The sequence below is a fragment of the Anas platyrhynchos genome, chromosome 28 (assembly GCF_047663525.1).
Source record: "Anas platyrhynchos isolate ZD024472 breed Pekin duck chromosome 28, IASCAAS_PekinDuck_T2T, whole genome shotgun sequence".
In the NCBI taxonomy this organism is placed as follows: Eukaryota; Metazoa; Chordata; class Aves; order Anseriformes; family Anatidae; genus Anas; species Anas platyrhynchos.
Genome location: NC_092614.1, coordinates 1,345,843 through 1,364,098, shown reverse-complemented (window position 1 = coordinate 1,364,098; position 18,256 = coordinate 1,345,843). Strand labels below are relative to the sequence as shown.

At 40.3% G+C, this 18,256-nt stretch overlaps 1 protein-coding gene across 3 annotated transcripts; it reads right to left on the bottom strand.

The window, feature by feature from the left end:
- Positions 1 to 145: 145 nt before the first annotated feature.
- NBR1 (NBR1 autophagy cargo receptor) lies at positions 146 to 18,179 on the bottom strand. Of its 3 annotated transcripts, none has more exons than XM_027445428.3 (21): positions 17,886 to 18,179; positions 15,418 to 15,480; positions 14,078 to 14,096; positions 13,669 to 13,691; positions 12,602 to 12,817; positions 12,031 to 12,105; positions 11,408 to 11,625; positions 10,822 to 10,986; positions 10,136 to 10,342; positions 8,744 to 8,903; positions 7,957 to 8,247; positions 7,355 to 7,507; positions 6,794 to 6,869; positions 6,237 to 6,347; positions 5,568 to 5,729; positions 5,301 to 5,435; positions 4,366 to 4,726; positions 3,979 to 4,073; positions 3,343 to 3,421; positions 2,846 to 2,951; positions 146 to 2,426 (listed from the first exon to the last, which is right to left on the bottom strand). In XM_027445428.3, the coding sequence occupies exons 1-21, from the start codon at positions 17,985 to 17,987 to the stop codon at positions 2,253 to 2,255; spliced, it is 2,991 nt and encodes a 996-aa protein (XP_027301229.2). In that variant the 5' UTR covers positions 17,988 to 18,179; the 3' UTR covers positions 146 to 2,252. The 3 variants fall into 3 exon arrangements, with proteins under 3 accessions (XP_027301229.2, XP_027301232.2, XP_027301231.2); XM_027445431.3 differs by lacking the exon at positions 17,886 to 18,179 and adding an exon at positions 15,643 to 15,692; XM_027445430.3 differs by lacking the exon at positions 17,886 to 18,179 and adding an exon at positions 15,637 to 15,666.
- Between the last annotated feature and the right edge of the window lie 77 nt (positions 18,180 to 18,256).

Genomic DNA, 18,256 nt, shown 5'->3' with positions numbered 1-18,256 from the left:
TGTGAAAAGCTCCACGAGAGCCAGCCAAATAAAGAGCTTTATTGTCAGGAGAGAGGAAAGAGGTGGTCTTCCGCCCTCTTCCCCTTTCCTCCCCCTCCCCAAGACACTTGACTTTAAAATGTTCACCCTCAATAAGATACAGAGGTCACGTTTTGCACTATAGAATATATTATAAATTATACCATGCATCCATTAACAAAATATACAAAGCCAACGGAAATACATCTTAAGCCCGAGCATACATTATCTAAACCCTAGTAAAAAGTAACCTAAGGAAAACAGCATTTCACACTTCACCTTTCAATCTGCAATGAAGTGCTTTTTCCTCATACATTTTAGTGTTTTGTTAATTTACAGAATACATTAAAATCCTAAGTTGAAAGGTACACACAGAAATAACAAACGTCCTGCTGGGCATTCCAGATCAAAGCAGACAACCACACCAGGCTTAGGAATTTCACCAGCTACTGCACTTCATCCATGTCCTTTCCTCCTCCTCATTCTATAGTAAGCATAAGCCAAAGGTACTCAAAACAGTATGTGTAAGTTACGGTTGGAAAATCCAGGAGTTTCAAGTTACAGAAAGATCTTCATCTGGTCCACAGCAGACAGTTGCACTGGGGTACAGACAGATGGGAAACACACTGCAAAATAGTCCTACTGTATTTCAAAATAAACATTTAAGAGTATATCTTCCACAATCTATAAAAATAGGTTTAAAACAGGAACAGTATGATACATTTTTTCTTCATTTATTTTACTGGTATTTTATCTCTGAGAGTATTACGTCTTTTGAAAAAAAACATTACTACTACTGATCACCTGGTCAGTTACAATACTGATAACTGCTTCAGCTACATTGCGCCTAAACAGAAACACCTTATTTTGAAGCAGCAATAATATAAATATTTCACTATCAATCGTCTCTTCCTGCAGCAAGAATGTTTGCTCAAAAAGAACGTAGCCAACACTGCTGTCACTTTCAGAGGACCAAACTGAACAGTTCCCTAAGGATACACCACTGCACAGCAGTGTATGTTGCTGGTTTCTTGTGATTCTTCAGAATCAAATCTCCTCTCGGCATGTTTAGAAGGGAATTCTTAAATTTCAAATTAAATATGAGTATGCAAAGCAAAATCTTGTGAGAAAGTGAGTCCTACAGATGTGTCTATGGAAACACAGCTAGAACCATCACAGGAGACCGTACACTTCACACTGCTTAAGTTACTACATTTTTTCAAAGTATAAGAAGTCACACAATCCCTACCTCGAACATTCTTCCCATTCTCAAACATTACCAGAATTTGTACTTCAATTCAGATCTGACTTTTTACACATTCTTCAATTCTTCTGTGTGGTATTAACAGGTTAAGAGGTTTGATAAAAAGAAGATAGGGGTCAAGTTTAGCGTTTTTATGAGGAACCTCTAAATATTCTTAGAAAGGCCCTTCCCACATTTACAAATCCATCTTTAACCACATATTTTTACATAGGCTATATTTTCTGTTAGAGATATGATTTGCATTATTACTAGAGATGGTTCAATGGTAAAAATCACATTCATGCTTTATTCTGCTATACGAATAAATGACTTTCCTGGTAAACGTCAGTTTAAATTAACAGTGGTTGTGATTTCAGACTGAGAACTGTTCGATGGTTCAAGACTCATTTCAGTCTATAAGCAATTTTTTTTCTTAGAATGACTTGTAAGATTTAAATCTGTTACATTACTATCATGCATTGGACAAAAAAGATCAATGACTAAGTTACATAAGAAGAAACAGCTTCCTGTTTGTGGGCCTCTCTTGTAGATCAGGCATGACTACATTTTACAGAAACATTTTACATTGCTTCCTATTCCAAAGTTTGTTAAAAGTCAACAAAACAAGAGCCCCAGCTGCCAAAACTATTTTACATACAGTAAAAGGGGAAGTTCTCATCTGGGTGCAAGTTTAAGTCATTGTCTACAATTCCCAGATAAAAAGGATCCAGTATAAAATGACAAGACTTCAAGACCACTCATTTCACCAGGAGGTCCAAAGTATAGTTGGAATTCTGGTCTCCAATTCATAAAATGCTGTGACAAGCAGTTTGACATTTCCATGAAAGAAAAAAATAAATCAAAAGCTCAAAGAAAAGCTAAAGTTATCTACACCTCCAAACAGAACACAGATGAGGAACAGCCTGCTACTGTTGCAGTGTTTAATGAGAGTTTGCTCAATTAAGGTGATTCATTGCTCCACCAGGAAGGTTCAGCACCTACTGCTGTACCAGTCACTGTTACTGATCTGAAGCAATTCAGTTACCACTTGAACCATGTTATTGTTGTGTTTCTTCAGCAGTCGCAGGTTTAACTGCCTGTCACAGAATCCCATCTCGCACAGACTGGATAGAAGAGCAGCAGTGTGCTCTTCTGTAGCAGCAGGCTGCAAAAAACAAAAGATATGAAGAGATCATTTATTATCTTACTTTTCCCATTTCAATCAGTGGTCCTGCATTACACCAAAATATAATTAAGGCACTGAGGCCCTTTGTCTGCAATTAAGCTGTTGGTGTTCACTTTCATTGTTCGCTTACAAAGGTGAATTACTGCTTTTGCATGATGCTTTAAGAGATACTTCATCCCCACAGCATGGATTTCCCTATCTGCTGGTGAAGCAGCATACTTCAAGGGGATGCCATAAAGCTTAGGTCTTACTATTCCTGCAGTGCGTTGCAAAATATATTCTGTATACAGAATTCCTATACAGAATGTTGATACATTCATAAAACATACAAAATTCCAACCTTAAAACTTGCAGTGTAGGTGTAAAATTCACACAGTATACAGGAAAAAGACATTTACCTGTTCTGTAATGGGTGGTCCAGCAAATAATGCTTTGTAGGCTGAGGCAGCAACTGATAAAGCTCCTTTAACTAGTTCTCCTGCAATACTGCTTCCTTGTGGGTGTCTGCAGAGAAGATATTACTTTAGGTGTCAGCAAAGCCATGTGTGCATGCAAGTCTCTCCCCATTAGTTGGCTGAGACTTAATTCTTGTCAGAGAACAACCCCTTATCCAAAGGAATCCCCACCAATCAAGCCATTTGGGAAAGTCACTGCTTCTTTCTTGACACTTTCTGATAAACTTTTTATGCTAAAGTTTTGTTAGCCTATTTTCCATTTGCCACTGTTTGAAAGGAATTAAGTACTGTCACCCAGAAGAATGCATCTGTATGTGGAAGTTGTGACACATCCATCCAGGCTACAGCAGCTGGCTTCCACTGATTCCTAGTCACTTAATCTTAAAAGAAGAGCCACAGAATAAACGTCACTTGTGAAGTCACGGCTTCTGTTTCATTACCTTGGGTATTCTGAGAACTTCTGGTTTCTTGTTGTAAATCCAGAAGATCCCGGTCCGTGACTGTCTTCACCACTAGGTTCTGGAAGAAGCAAAGACACCGTATCAACATGGACAGTAAATGAAAAGCTGAAGTGCTGTAACACGTATGTAAATGGAAAGGAGTGGGAATCAGTCCAAGTTAATACTTTCAAGTTTAGTGATCCAGATGCAACCTAGGTATGCAAGATTCTCATAACATTCCTGACTATGAAAAGAATTCCAGGAATCATTTGGCTGATTAGTCAGTGGTTATCTGCTTTACCATGAGATGAACTGCTGTCTGAGCCCGAAATAACTGTAACAATAGCTTATACACAAGGCTCTAATTCCAGCGCAAAGTAATATTCCATATTTATGCAAACACTTCTGAGTACCCTCTTACCATTTCTAATAAATGCTCTTTTAACCTGGATTCAGAAAGCTGTATTGCTTTCTACAAATCTTCTGTATAGTAACATTTTAAACACCCAGAGAGAACTAAACATTATTACTTGGCTAGGTCTCTGCTCTCCTCTGGAACAAGACAACAAATCCAACCACAGGTATAAGGAACAGGAGATAACCACGAATGCACCCTTCAGTCAGTACTGTCAATACCTTCTCTTATTTGATTGTGAGTAGTGGAAGAGACATTCTCTGGAGCTGGTACATTTGGTTCTTGGAAGATACAATTCTGAAGAGATGCAAGATTCCTGAGAACATAAGGCAAAAAATTACTTTTACCACTTTCATTCTACACATAGACATGCAGGCAAGTCAAGATCTACAGGCAAAAGGAAGATCTTCACAGATTCCCTTCTTCCCTTCCCTACTCACTGATTAGCTAAGTGCATAAGGTTTTATAAAGAATTATAGGATATAGGACATTCACTCCATCATATACAACACTGCAACCAGTTCTATTTGAATATTGAACTTGAGTGCAATTCCCCGCCCTGTTAAGCCTGCAGCCATTAACATAATGGCTTTGTTCTGAGAACATACCTTTCTGTCTGGGGTAAGGTATCCGTGGTCTCTGGGGTCAAGGGTACTACAGGCAGCGTTTGTGGTGTTGTCGAAGTATCACCAACGCTGTGTATCTCTGGCTGACTTCCCCCATCTTGCCCTGCTCCTGTTTCAGTTTCTCCCGTCTTTTCCAGGCTGGGCTGAGAAAGAGCTGAACTATACATGGACTCCCCTAAAGGACGACTGGTATCAAAGCACTCAGGGAGAATAATAATATAATCCTCTGATGAAGCAGAAGAGCCTTGACTTTGTACATCATCTTTATCATCACCTTCATCTTCATCACCAGAATCGCCGGTGTTGCTACAAGGGTTTACTTTCTCGGAAAACAGAAGTTCCCCTAACAGAAAAAGAAAGAATAAAGCATATTAAATTTGTCCAAATTGCCTGGGTAACAGCAAAAGCAGTGCTGTCCCAGATATAAAATGCAACTACTCAGAAATAACTGTAAACCTTTGCTGTCAATGTTAACTGTCTGGTTTTCTTGATCTCTTGGGAATAAGGTTGGGGGTATAGTGTGAAAGAGCAACAGATTTTACTGGTAAGCTTAAGCATAATTCAACAGGAATAACAGCTACACTGAGAACAGTTTTCAGCTCCTAAATTATACGTGTTGGATACAGTTCAAAGCACAGCCTTTAAGCTACATGTACAAAATACAGAAGCACCAGCCATACTTAGTCTTTGAGCACTTATCTGAATACTTGACTGGAACCATTATGTCTCAATATCACTTCTTAAAAAAAAACACACAACACTCTTAAAATAGCTGCTTGTTCAGTGTATTGACACCAATTTTCTGATACATCAAGAAAATCGTTGTTGCAGTATCCAGTTTCTTAGAATAGCAGATATCTTCTTACAGCTTTTTTGTAGCCCATTACAATTTCACTTTAAATTCAGACTTTACTTACCACTGCCATTTTCTGTCATGGCCTCTGACTGACAGATCTTTGATTCCTTTTTAGAAGCGGCATTAGTTTTTATCCTGGGAGATTCTTCACTTAGCACATTACAAGTGAAGGTGTCTTGCAGTGTTTGTAAAGAATCTATACAATAATCAAGAAAAACAATTAAAAAGATATCACCACCTGCAGTGCAAAGCAATTTGTGGCCAATGTCTGAGTGCAAAGAAAGTAAAGCCACAGCTAGCCAAAGAATGCAGCAAAGGCCGTACTCACTCTTCATCACTTTCTTTTTCTGTGGGGGCTTATGGTCAGGTGCAGCATCCAGGGTAAGAGAGCGAATTACAGTTTCACAGACAAACTGAGTCCCACTCATGTCTTCTTCCCCTTCCTCCTGGTTCAGTGGATGTTCACCTTTCATTTTCACCACGCAAGCATCTGTAGGAAAGCAGACCTCAGTTATTCCTTTGAAAGGAAGAGAGATTATTTTAACATGACAACAAGGAAACACAAAGTATGAGAAGAATTTGTAAGCTATCCAAGGCTAATGCTGATTTTATGTGTGGATTCCTCCTTAAACAGTGAAAGATTTTGGAATTCATTTATGTTGAATGTGAAAATGATTGAGAAGTAGGGGGACAACATCTAGAATGGTTCAGTATAATCTAGTCTATAAAGGGCAAATTCTGAATTCTCCCAACAATTCTACTAGGCAGAAAAAAAATCTAGTTCTCCATTTCTGAATTGCAGATATTTCCCTCCAACATCCACAATCACAGTAGTGCCATACTACAGGTTTATAAGCCGAACTACTGTTTTTTTTCTTACACAGAAAGAGAACAACAGAAGTTAGAATTCTTCCAGTAAATAAAACATCACTTCTGCCCAGTCAGACTTGATGATACCTCCTCCCTGCTCCCCAGGCTCCCAGTGATTACTGCTTACCAGACACTGGTTTAAATCCACTTCCCTCATTCTCCTCCTCTATCTGACCTAAGCCAGGTTTCTCCACCAAGGGGCTATCATGTGGCAAAGGGGACATGCATGGAGTCATGTCTGAAAAACAAAAGCAGCAAAGATAATGAGCGTTAAAATAAGAACCTTCCTTCCTCCAAGAGGCAGCCTTTTAAGAAGTTATCTTTTCCTTAAAGGATGTTCTTCCAAGACCGAAGCCCAGGTATCTTACAAAATACTTGGTGAAAAGGAATTAGCTTTGCATGACACTGGCACTAGTTGAGCAGAGAAACTGACAGCCTTCTGTAATGCCTGGAATCTTATGGCCTTGAGTGGGTGAAGATGGAAAGAAGTTAAGACTGAAAGTTACAAAGGACTATCAGGTATTTCCTCTAGGGCTGCAGAGAGAATTAAAATGGAAAGACATGGAAGCTGGGAAGACTCTCTAGCCAGAAGAGCAAAAACTTTTTGCATATAAAACCTTTTCATTGGGTAAACAGTAGCTTAGAAAGCTAGAGATAACACACCAGAGTATCAAAAATCCTTACCAACAGGAGTGTTGTGTGGCACTCGCTCCAGTTCCTGCACAATATTGATATCCAATAGTTCAAAGGACAGTAAATCCTACAGAAAGAAACCCCACACAGTTTTCATCAACAAACCCTGAACTGGAATCCTACATGGTCCTCCCCAGCATTAGGTCCCAATATCTTACAAAGAGGTCTACTTCATTTTGTTAGTTACTTAGCATGATCTCAGGCAGCGGATGTTTTCCCACAAAGGCCATCCCCACATTACAGAAAGCAGTACATAAATTAAGGCAGCAAGAGGGAAACCTAAGTACTCCCTTGTTAGAGGTCAGGGAAAGACCCGATCCTGTAACTATAGAGAATCTTAGTTTGTCCTGCACATAACCTTCCAGCGACAGTCCCCCATCCTAATTCAGGGAAATAGCTCTGCTATATAAAATGCAGTATATTCTTCCTGAAAATAGAAGTGGCTATTTTAGGGTTCAGAAGCTATATTTTTTTCTTATGGATGTCTATATACCTAGACACGAAATCCAAGGTGGTTTGGCTGATGTCTACCTGACTTGTTAACATTTTTACCTGTGCAGTGAGGAGATCCACAGATGGGATATAAAATTCTCTCTCGCTTGGCAGATTTTTCATCTTCAAAGGAAGAGTTGGCAGAGGTATCTCAGCCTGTTCCACAATTTCACCCATCACTTGAGCATCGCCTTCTGTCTTCAAGGAAGCAACCTGAAAAGGACAAAAAAAGTCTCAAAAACATCTTAGGCAGGCAGCAAATAAAAGTTCCATAAAATGCAAAGCCTAAGTACTATGTATAAGAACACCAAAAACAACTTGAAAAAATATTTAATTCAGCTCATTTTAGAGCCAAAAGGACAAGATTTAACACAAAAAAAATCTTGTAACATTTAATTTTGATCAAAGAACTATACAAGTAGCTGAAACAGACTGTCAACTTATCCCACATCTGTCAAAAAGAACTACCATTTCAGAGCTTATAAACGCAAGAGAAGTTGTTTCTCTTCCCTACTAAGAATAAGATCAGAAGAAAAATCAACTAAAGGAATCCCCAAGAGATCAATGCAGTTAGGAACACTATGTCATTGCAGAGAACAATATACATTGCTCAGTCTACTCAGCAATTCACAGCTGTCCTCAAAACTGTATGAATTACTTGCCTGTTTGTTACTGGAGGAAGATTTATCTTTTTGATTGGAATTGGAATCCTTCCAATTGCTTTCTGAAGACTCAGTAGCTGAGGTGGGATCCACAACAATACTGCACCAGATCCTAGGCCCAAACTGTTCCCCTCTGTGTGACAGTCTCCAGTGAGAGGTGTACGTTCCTTCTATATTAGGAGCCACAAACTCAACTGAAACAGTTCCCACTTGTCCTGATGGAAGGGATGGCACCAACACATCCTTTTTTTCAGAAGATGCCAAGGTCAAGTTTCCCCACATAAGTTTCAGCTGAAATATATGACAGAAAAAGCAAAAGTTAACTTCACTTGTTTCTTTGTGATCTGTATGGAGTAAAGAACATTTCAAGTTCTGCTGAAAGGCCTTGCACAGATGTGAGGCAGAGAAAAGCGGCTGCTAGTCAAGGTTTTCAGTCTATCACCAGAAAAATATTTTTTTAAACAGGAACTCAGTCAGCACTCGAAGAAAAGTTTTTACATGTCAGAAGTGCAACATACGTGCTGTAACAAGGTTGAACTATTATTACATTAGAACAGCACTAGAAGACAGTTTCAGTGATCTTTATGTTGATTGCTTCCCTCCTACCCTCTGTAGTTTTAAGGAGGACCTCGATAGATTAATGCCCTGGAATTCCCAGTTTATAAATTAACTGGCCAAAATAAACCCTAAACAGGTTCTGAGAGAGAATTCAAATTCCTAATGCATGTAAGTATTTAGTCTTCTAGAACTATTTTAATGTGTAAAAGTAACAGCAAAGGAAAGATACCTTTGTGTCTGAGCCCCATTCCACATTGCCAGTATTTTTCATTCGCCAGTGTTTGATAAACTTTGTTCCCGGCTGCAAGCGAGTCCCATCTGGCAAATTCTCATCCACAAATACTGCACTTAGTGTTGGGACAATCGCTTGGACGGGTTGACTAGGACTCCTGGGATTCAGGGGAAAAAAAACAACAAAAAAACTGAACTGAGGAAGTCACTCAGCGGCTATTTCACTGGCTAAACTGGAAGAGGCTATTTAAAGTTTTTTTTTTTCCTTTAAGTTTCTCAAAACTCTAACATTTTAGTACTGGGCTCGTCTTAAGTCTAAACAACACAGTTTGCTTTCCTTAGCTTAGTGAAAAAGGAAACGTAACAAAACAAGATTTGCTAGTTTGGGAAAAAATATCTATTATAATTACAGCACCCAGGTTTAAAGAGAAAGGTTCACTGTTCTTCAGCTGATTTGATTTAGTATTACAGCACTTTGGGCAGCACTATTCTGTTAAAGATAGTCACCATCTTTCTGATGTTGAATGAAGAACTGTTACAATCCAGTGCTGGTGTCTTTTATTTGGCCTTACAAGCAACATTACCTTTTCAGCAAGATACCTGTTTTTTGCCTAAAAGGCCCTCAAAAACAAGATCAAGAGCTCTACTGCTAGTTAGGTGCACTGAGAGGGGATTGGTGAAGCAGCTCACATTAATGTCAACCTTAAAAGACAAAGAAAGAAATTCAGACCTAAATTAGCAGTGGTTTTGTTCCTGTAATATTTCTGTTCAGCCAGAAGGAAGCAGTAATAGCTATTTTAAGCTCCCCACAAATAGAAGTAACTAACTGGCTCTCAAATGCCCTAAATAAAAGTGTTGAACTAAAGAAACTAAAACTCTAAGTTTTATACATGCACATTCATAAAACTGAAGTGACTCAAGAATGCAAAATCGTTTGCCTTGCCTCAACAGCTGTTGTCTAACGGGCCTCATCCTAAGTTTACATAAAAAAGGGTACTGAATACAAGCACACAGAATTTTCTTAACTATAAGGAGGCAACGAAGACAACAGGAAGATAGACTTTTTAAAACTGGCTGCAACATTAGTTCTTACTGCATGTGCATGCATGTATATATAATGGTAGGTATTTTTCTTCCTCATAAATCTGTTCAAGTTTCTAATAACAATAATCAGTTGCTTTGCTTTTTTTCTTCTGATACTCTTGTCAAAAAGAAAACACTCCACTCTGCAAATTCAGTTTAGACAAAATCCTCACAGGGTCCAATCACAAATAATACTTCAAATGAGCAACTGATTTCATAATCTTCCTCCTCTTATTTTAAAGCTTGGTCTCATCATAGAAGGCCAGACACTGCAACTAAGAAATGCTCAGCTAACAACATCCCTTACAGTAAGGTACTGGGTTGGAGACTCTCAGACTTCATAGTAGGTGAGCCACTAGTTTCCAACACATGGACAGAGTTCCACAGATGAATCTTCCTGTGCAATTTCAGCTGCTTTTTGAGCTCTCGGACCTCTGCCTTTCGCTGTTTCTTCTCTGCTCGTAATCTCTGCTTTTCTGCCTTCAGAAATCTTTTGTCCATCTGTTTCTGGAGCCTGCAGGGAGAGAGAACTACGTTATTAAACTGATTAGAACACAGCTTTAGCCAACACAGTCCTAGTCTCAAAGGGAACGTTTCATGGAATGTCTCACATTTCAAGACTGAATACCAGATGACTTTAAAAGAACAACTTCACAGCTGCTGGTGTAGACATTTAGAACTGCCTCAGCGAGAAGGTAAAGACAGATTAGAAAAAGCAAGAAAAAGCAAGCTATCCATGTCTACCATCCACCTATGAAACAAAATCCTATCTTTTCTACTTTGTTATCAATGGTCCAGGAAGGTATTTGTCTGAGGCCATTTGTAAGTAAAGAGCTATTTTTAGCTACTTGCACTACAGTTCCAGAGGATTATTTCAATTTCCTGTTATCTCTAAATCTAAATTCATAAAAGCTGAACATCAACCCCGTGACAGGTTTTTCCACTTTGCTACCAAGACAGCCTTATCAGGTGTTGACAGGTGCCACCATTTACCTAACTTGCTCCAGAGTAGCAGGCAGGCGAGGTGAAAACTGTGCAAGGTTGTAGTTCTCAGCAATACACAATATAGGTCTTCGTAGCTTTAACAAGACGTGATTAGGATCGTGTGCATATGTTCCTGCTTCACACTGTTCACAAATATTGTAGGCTGGACAAAGGCTGCAAAGCAGTAGAAGTAGGTTACTGAGAGGCAAAGAATACAATAGAAAAAGACACTGAAGGGTAATTAATCCTTACATTTCTCCTGAGAAACAAACTCAGTATCCAATTATCATTCTAAGCAGTGACAAAGTGAAACGGAAACTGCTTATACACTTATACATCAATATCAGGAACATCAAGATCAATATCTCTTCTTTAAAGAGCTGTAAGACAGTTCCCACTTCCTTCTTGAACAAGCATTGAAAAACCTGACACTTCCTTTAGCATGAGCTACTAACAATTGTTGCTATAAAGAACAAAACTTCATGCTGAAGATTAGCAAAATGGAAATCTGTGATGCTAAGATGTCTTTTCAAACTCTCATTCACACACACAACACACTGAGTTTCCCATGCAGCCATTACTCATCATATCCTACCTGCACTGGTAGCGAACTCCAACAATTCGGGCCTGACAGTTGCAGCAGGAGATGAGCCAGTCACACTGGTTCTCATTCCCAGTCTGGGTCTCTGAAGCTGGAGGTGCTGCTGTAACAGAGCTCTCAGGAAAGTCTGGAGCCTGATTGTGATGAACAAGCTTCTCATACAGCTTCTGTTCCAGTTGCTCAACAGTTTCCTTTACCACTTGCTCCCTGAACTGAAGAAGAAAGTCATGAATTGAAGCAACCCAAGCAGCTTCAAAAAGTTGGATTACGCTGCCCCAAATCTCCCAACTCACTAGGCATAAAGCAGTTCAGAATTCACTGAACTCTGCAACAACACATTCCAGATGAATTTGAAGAAGTATCACATTCCTCAAAGAGAATTTATTTTAGAAAATACCAGCCCACTGGTTTTAAACAAGGCAGGACAAGTAATTTCACTACCATAGAGTGATTAGATGCCTAAATGCCATTTAAAGCTCTGGTCACAAGTACCAGATATATATAACTATATACCTATGATCAGATATATATTGCTGGGCATTACAGGTATCTTCTTCCCATAACCTCTTATGTAGCCCTTTTATAAATAACCAAAATTCAGAAGAAAAGACACTTACTGTTTCCAAGTAGCTAGTAAACCATTCTGGAGGATTTTCATCTGTTCTCCCTGTTCTATTGTGATTTAACTTTTGCTGGTGGAAAAGGAAAGAGTCAAACACATTAAGCACATGAAGCTGAAAAACAAACCTCAATACAGCAGAATAACCACTTTCAAATGGTACTCCCCTCAACTCTTTTACAAAAAAGACTTCAAGTTCTTTGGAAAACAGCAGAAAAGTTACACAAGAAAGCCACTACAGTTTTCTGAAAGATTTTTACCTTATTAGCATTTGAATGTAATTACACATCAAAGCTAAAGAAATCAAGTCAACCAGAAGTTACTAGATGTCAAATCAGAGCTTCAGGTCAACATTAAAGAGCCTGTTTTTCTAAATGCAATATCAAAACCTCTTCTTTAAAGACATTCAAACAATTTCATGACCTGTAATGGGAGCATACAGGTAGCTACAAAGACCAACTTCTAATTGCATGTTTCTAGGTACGAGTAAAGATGATATTCAGTCTACAATATGAATTACACTTATGAATTTTGTTTTAATGAATATATAGCTCAACTCTGCATCCTACCTGAACTGCCAGCTCCTTTTCATTTTTCAAGTCTTCCTCCGACCCCTGAGCTACTACGGAGTAGTGTGAAAGAGGTATTTTCTCATCTTTAAGAGCTGCCAACTGTTCTGTCACGGGTCTTTCACGTGGTTGTGAAGAACAAGATGGAGCATCTTTCAGCAAAGAGCCTTCTTCATACACATTCATCTGGAGTTGATTTCCTTGTTTGACTGCAATCTAAATAAAGATTACATGACAGACCCTATTTACTTCACTTCAAACCAACACTAAATATCCTGTAAAAATACAGCACTACACTGCTCTGGAGAGGTCATGAGAAAAAAAAAAAAACACACACAAAAAACAAGAATTGAGTCACATGCCAAGCTACAGACAGCTGATTTCTTTTTTATTCTGCCTTTCCTAAAAGTTACTGATATACTTAGTGAGAAGTTCACTATAAGCAAAAAAAAATTTATTATGCAGATATTCTACAGGAGTTTTTCAATCTACAATAAAGCTGTTTATATAAAACCAGTAAACAATACAGATTCTGTCCAGGAACTTACAGTAAATTCTCATTTGTGATTATTTTCAAGTGATTTCCAGATTAGAATTTCAAGATATAAGCAAAAATGTTCTGAAAGCATTAGTACTGTACGATTTAAAGGAATGCAATCCTTATTTCTTCCTAAAAAAAACATGCAATCATTTAAGAAGTAACCAAGCACTGACATCACCGAAAGTTTTATTACCAGAGAGTACAATGTTGGAGCCTGCATGGCAAGATTTTTAAAGGGATCCAATAAAGGGCCAGTACCTCCAAAAGTGGCATTAGTGTATTTGAGAAAGCCAGTAATTTGACTGTCTGCTCTGGGCCCTGAATCACAACTGCATATTCAACTAATTATACAAAACAAAATTAGGCTGGTGGGACAATAGTATAGCAAATATTCAGGATAATGCCCAAAGCAAGGAAACTGAGCTATTCTGATTTCTACGAGCAGATATTGATGCTTCCCCCCCCCCCCCGCTACACCAATTCTCAGAGAAAGTTGAATATATTGAAAAAGTCAGAGACCAGTTACCTTCAGAGCTTCTTCATATTCCTCTGAAGAAAAAAGAAAACAAACGTGAATTTTCCCTATCTCAAATAATACATGCAAACTTAGCACACTGTAGTTAAAAACCTAGGAATGTCTTCCATACCTTCTGTAAATTACTTTAAAATAGTGCTTCTAAAGAAACAGCTGTACGTATGGCAACAAGGAAACACGCTTGCAGCCTGGAGACTTCCCATTCCATTAATTTACTCATTTTTGAAAAATTAACTTTCTGTAGATAAAGAGTATTTTCCTTTTGGAAGGATTTGATGCCATATCATACACAGATCCCCAAATCAACACGTAAGCTCTCTCATCTGCTTCTCCATAAATATAAGCAACAGCTGGGGTCTATTTATAAGCCTGATTTTATTTTAATAAAGTAATAGCTCACCTTTGCTATTCACAGAGACCTGTAAAGAGAGAAAAAAAAGTGATTAACAGACAATTAAATATTTCTGTGATTCCCTTCAAATTAACATGCTTTCAAAATAAATGTACTTTTATCCAGTGTTTCTAAAGTATCATTCCTTCTGGTATTTGTTATTGCTGCCATGCTTAATTATTAACTAATGACGTGGTGGTTTAAAGTAGACCATGTTCTTCATCAGGTTTGCATACTAAGTGAGGCCTCTCGCTCTGCTGGCATCCAGAACGAGCATGGTCTCATACAGTGGAAGGAAGCCAGCGCTGATATCACTGAGCTTTCCAGACAAATAAACAGAGCTTGGACCGTTTGCTGTTCATGGCCAGATGCAACACTTGCCTTGTTTTTTTCCTAATCAAAAGCACCATCTACTTCAGGTGCTCATTTATCAAATTTGCACACAGAAGTTATTAATACAAGGAGTTATTTAATCACTACAGCATTACGTGATTTGATCAGTATTTACTTTATCAGTATGTGAAAGATCTCAAATAGATATTTATATTTAAATATCAAAAAATACATACATATATACATATACATTTTTTATATATACACAGAGAAAGAGAGAGGCTGGAAAATAAGAGCAGAATCTTTCCTTGCAATGTTCCTGGAAGCATCCTGACATTTCCCATTGGGTTAAGAAAATAAAACCAAAAATCCCCATCTCTGCAATTTAGCAGAGCTGCAAATCAATCACTGGAGCATGGCAGCTACGTTCACATTCCGATCTAAATCTCTAGATAAACAGAATGTGAGGGTGAGGTTGTGCCAAGCAGGAAGTTACTCAACAAGGACAACTAGAAGTAACCAATTTGCTTTCTGAGTCAGTAATCTGCTTGGAGATTATAGCATTTGCATAAAACAAGCAGAGGATTTCAGTACACCAGATCTCTGAAGTAAACATATGCTAATGACAGGGGACCTACATTTTTCAGAGGAGGGAATGCAGATTGAAGAGACGGGGCTTTACGACTGCAAACACAAGCAGTTATAACTTATTCTGGTAAAGTAAATAAAATTAGAAATCCCTCAGACACATCCCTTCCCCTGAGCACAAAGAACCACTGGCTGTTTCTATTCTGTTACACTGGTAGGAAAAAAAGAAAGGCAATAGCTTCAAAAAACATTTAAATTAAGAGTACTATATTATATTAAGATTGAAACCAAAAGACTAATAGCTATTTTCTTCTCTAAAGGACAAAAATGTCACCTCTGACCTGCAGAACAACCACTCATGCAAGGATCAAACCGTTACATTTTGGAAGCAGGGGGGAAGGAGGAATGGAGAGGAGAAGGTATCATACCTCGTCCTTATCCTCATCAATGTATTTGATCTGAATGTTGTCCAGGTCAAACGAAACTTTAACCTGCAAGTAAAAGAAAAAAAATTAGGAAAAAAGTGCCAATACAGTGAGACAGAGCTGTAGCAGTTTTCAGTTAATCATGACTGCTAATAGGAAAAAAAAAAAAAGCTTTAACCCTTCCATCCCTCCCTTACAGTTTCTCGGCTGAAATAAATACACTTTTACCAAATCCATCCTCCTGGAGTTGAGCTACGCTCCCAGTGCCTCGCTTGCGACCTTTACCAACTTTTTATAATGAAGAGATGAATTTCATTTATTTTGTTTTGCCTGTTCTAGTTAATGTTTACCCTAAAATCAAGATCACTGAGCAGCCTTTCCATGGAAAGAGGACTTGTTGTCAGTTAAACTCAGACACGGTAAACACTCCCACTTCCAGAAGCTAAAGCCAACGATCTTTGAACACCAACTTTCACATCACAAAGCACCTGGAAGATAGCTCGGGGAGGTGGGCAGCTCCTCCCTCCCCCACCCCCAGTAAACCCATCTGTGTTTTGAGAAACTAGGATTAATTCAAGTGCTAAGAAAAGCAAAGCATTGCATTCTACAACTCCCTGGCAGATGCACTGCACATCTGAACACGTAAATCCATTATACCTATCCGAATAAGAACAAAGCTGAACAGCTACTTGGCATTACCAATGCAGAACCAACAACATCACAGGAGCCATAAACAAAAGCAGCAAAACCCTACACTGACTAAATCTTTGAGGCTCAAGTGCACTTTAGTGTTCTTTACCTACACAAACTGCATTTTTCCTCCCGAAGATTGCTGTATCTAAGCCTGGATCTAACGGAAGATGACTAGCAGCCTTGGAAGACAGCAGATGGCTGGGATTTACCCGGCCTCACAAGATGCTTCTTTAATTGCACAATGTGTGCGCCTGTCACGGCGCTCCAGTGATACAGCCCCAATTAATTTGGGGAGTGCAGCACGAGAACCAACTCAGCTGGGTGAGAAAAAACTGCAGTTACAAGTCTCTCTCTACATCACGCCCAGATTGTTCCCCCAAACGCCAGCTAGAAGCAGAGATCTGGCGATCCTTTACCAACACCAGACCCTTTGACAGTGAAAACCGAAGGAGAAGTTTAGCCAGCGCTGCCTCAAAGCAGCAATTCACGCAGCACAGACACCCAGTGCTACGTCCTGGGTTAAAGAAGCAACGTTAAGAGACTCCCACACGAGGAACAAGCACAACCGTCACTCCGAGTGCTTGGGAGAAAGAGCAACACTGTGCCCACACGGTGACCTGCTCCCAGCTTTGACAGAAGCAGGACTCTGACCCCTTCAGGGGTTCTTGCAGGGTTTACGGGCTAGGAGCTGTGCAAAAGCTGACCTAGCACCTCCTCTATGAGACTCAAACACAAGGAAGAGAGCAGATGATGCAACTCACGCTTTGAATTTGAGGCAGTGACCATGCAAGAACCTTCCACGAGGTAGGCTACATTAGCCAAAATGAAAGAGAAAAAATAAAACATGGGTAAATCCTCTTAAGGTACAACTTTTCAAACAACGTACCCACACAAACCAGGAGAGCTACTACAAAATTAAATCAATAATCACTACTGCTCCATCGTAACTCTGAGAATCCTAACAGCATAACATAAACCACGTCCAACGAAAGAGTCTTGACTACATAGGACGGGAAAACTCAAGACAAAAACTCCTCGGTATGCCAAGTATCTGATATGCAGATCTTCACAGACACCTGCCTAGGTACACAAGGCCTGCTGACAGGAACAGTTACAGCCACATGGGTACACAAAGCACCAGGAAACAGGAAACCAAAAGCCTATGTTCAGGACTCGGCATCCCAGAGGATAAAAAAAAGAGAGAGAGAAAGAGAGAAACCCTCTGTAAGTAACAGAGAAAGGCTGAAGTTGTGCCAGGGGAGGTTTAGGTTGGATGTTAGGAAGAACTTCTTTACCAAAAGGGTTGTGAGGCATTGGGACGGGCTGCCCAGGGAAGTGGTGGAGTCACCATCCCTGGAGATCTTTAAAAGACGTTTAGATGCAGTGCTTAGTGATATGGTTTAGTGGAGGGCTTGGTAGTGTTAGGTCAGAGGTTAGGACTGGGTGATCTGGGAGGTCTCTTCCAACCTAAGTGATTCTGTGAGTAATCCAACTACATCTACTCAAATGGACAACAGAACAACAGACGAGCAAAAGTAAGGATTGCCAACAGGAACAGAGCAGAGCACACAGCTCTGGTCCCCTGCCCCCATCTCAAACCAAACCAAACCCAAACCCCACAACCAACCCCCAGCAGCTTTCTCCACAACACCCTTCCCACCTCCCCCTAAGCACAAAACGAGCCCCAAAAGCTCCAACCCCCCCCTGAGGCGACAGAACCGCGCATCACCCCCCCACACACCCCCCTTTAACCCCCAGGAGCCGGGCCCCGGACTCACCATGGCCTCCACATCGGCCCACGTCGTGTGCGCCGAGTCGGACACGAGGAAGCTCTGGGTCTCCCCGCGGCAGCTGACGCGGAGATTCACCTGCGGCTCCATGGCCCGCTCCTCACCGCGGGAGGCCCCTCAGGAGGGCCCGGGGAGGCTCCTCACACACCCGCTGACCCCACCGAGGCCCCGACCCGGCAGCCAGGGCCCCTCAGGGTCCCGCCGCCGCCTCAGCCCCCGCCGCCGCTGCCCCCAGCCCCTCAGCGCCCCGCCGGCCCTAACATGGCGGACAGGCCCCAGCCAGCTCCCCCACCCGCCCTCCGCGCGATGCTATTGGTCGCCCGCCCTGTCGCTCAGCCGCTCCGCCGCGCTGATTGGTC

What these genes read in the sequence shown, in the direction of transcription:
- NBR1 (XM_027445428.3), bottom strand. Translation starts at nt 17,987, where the DNA reads ATGGAGCCGCAGGTGAATCTCCGCGTCAGCTGCCGCGGGGAGACCCAG. An exon ending in AAAAGGAGCTGGCAGTTCAG is followed by an intron (nt 12,106 to 12,601) that starts GTAGGATGCAGA and finishes CTTTTCCACCAG; the next exon opens with CAAAAGTTAAATCACAATAG. An exon ending in TGGATTTAAACCAGTGTCTG is followed by an intron (nt 5,730 to 6,236) that starts GTAAGCAGTAAT and finishes GCTTTCCTACAG; the next exon opens with ATGCTTGCGTGGTGAAAATG.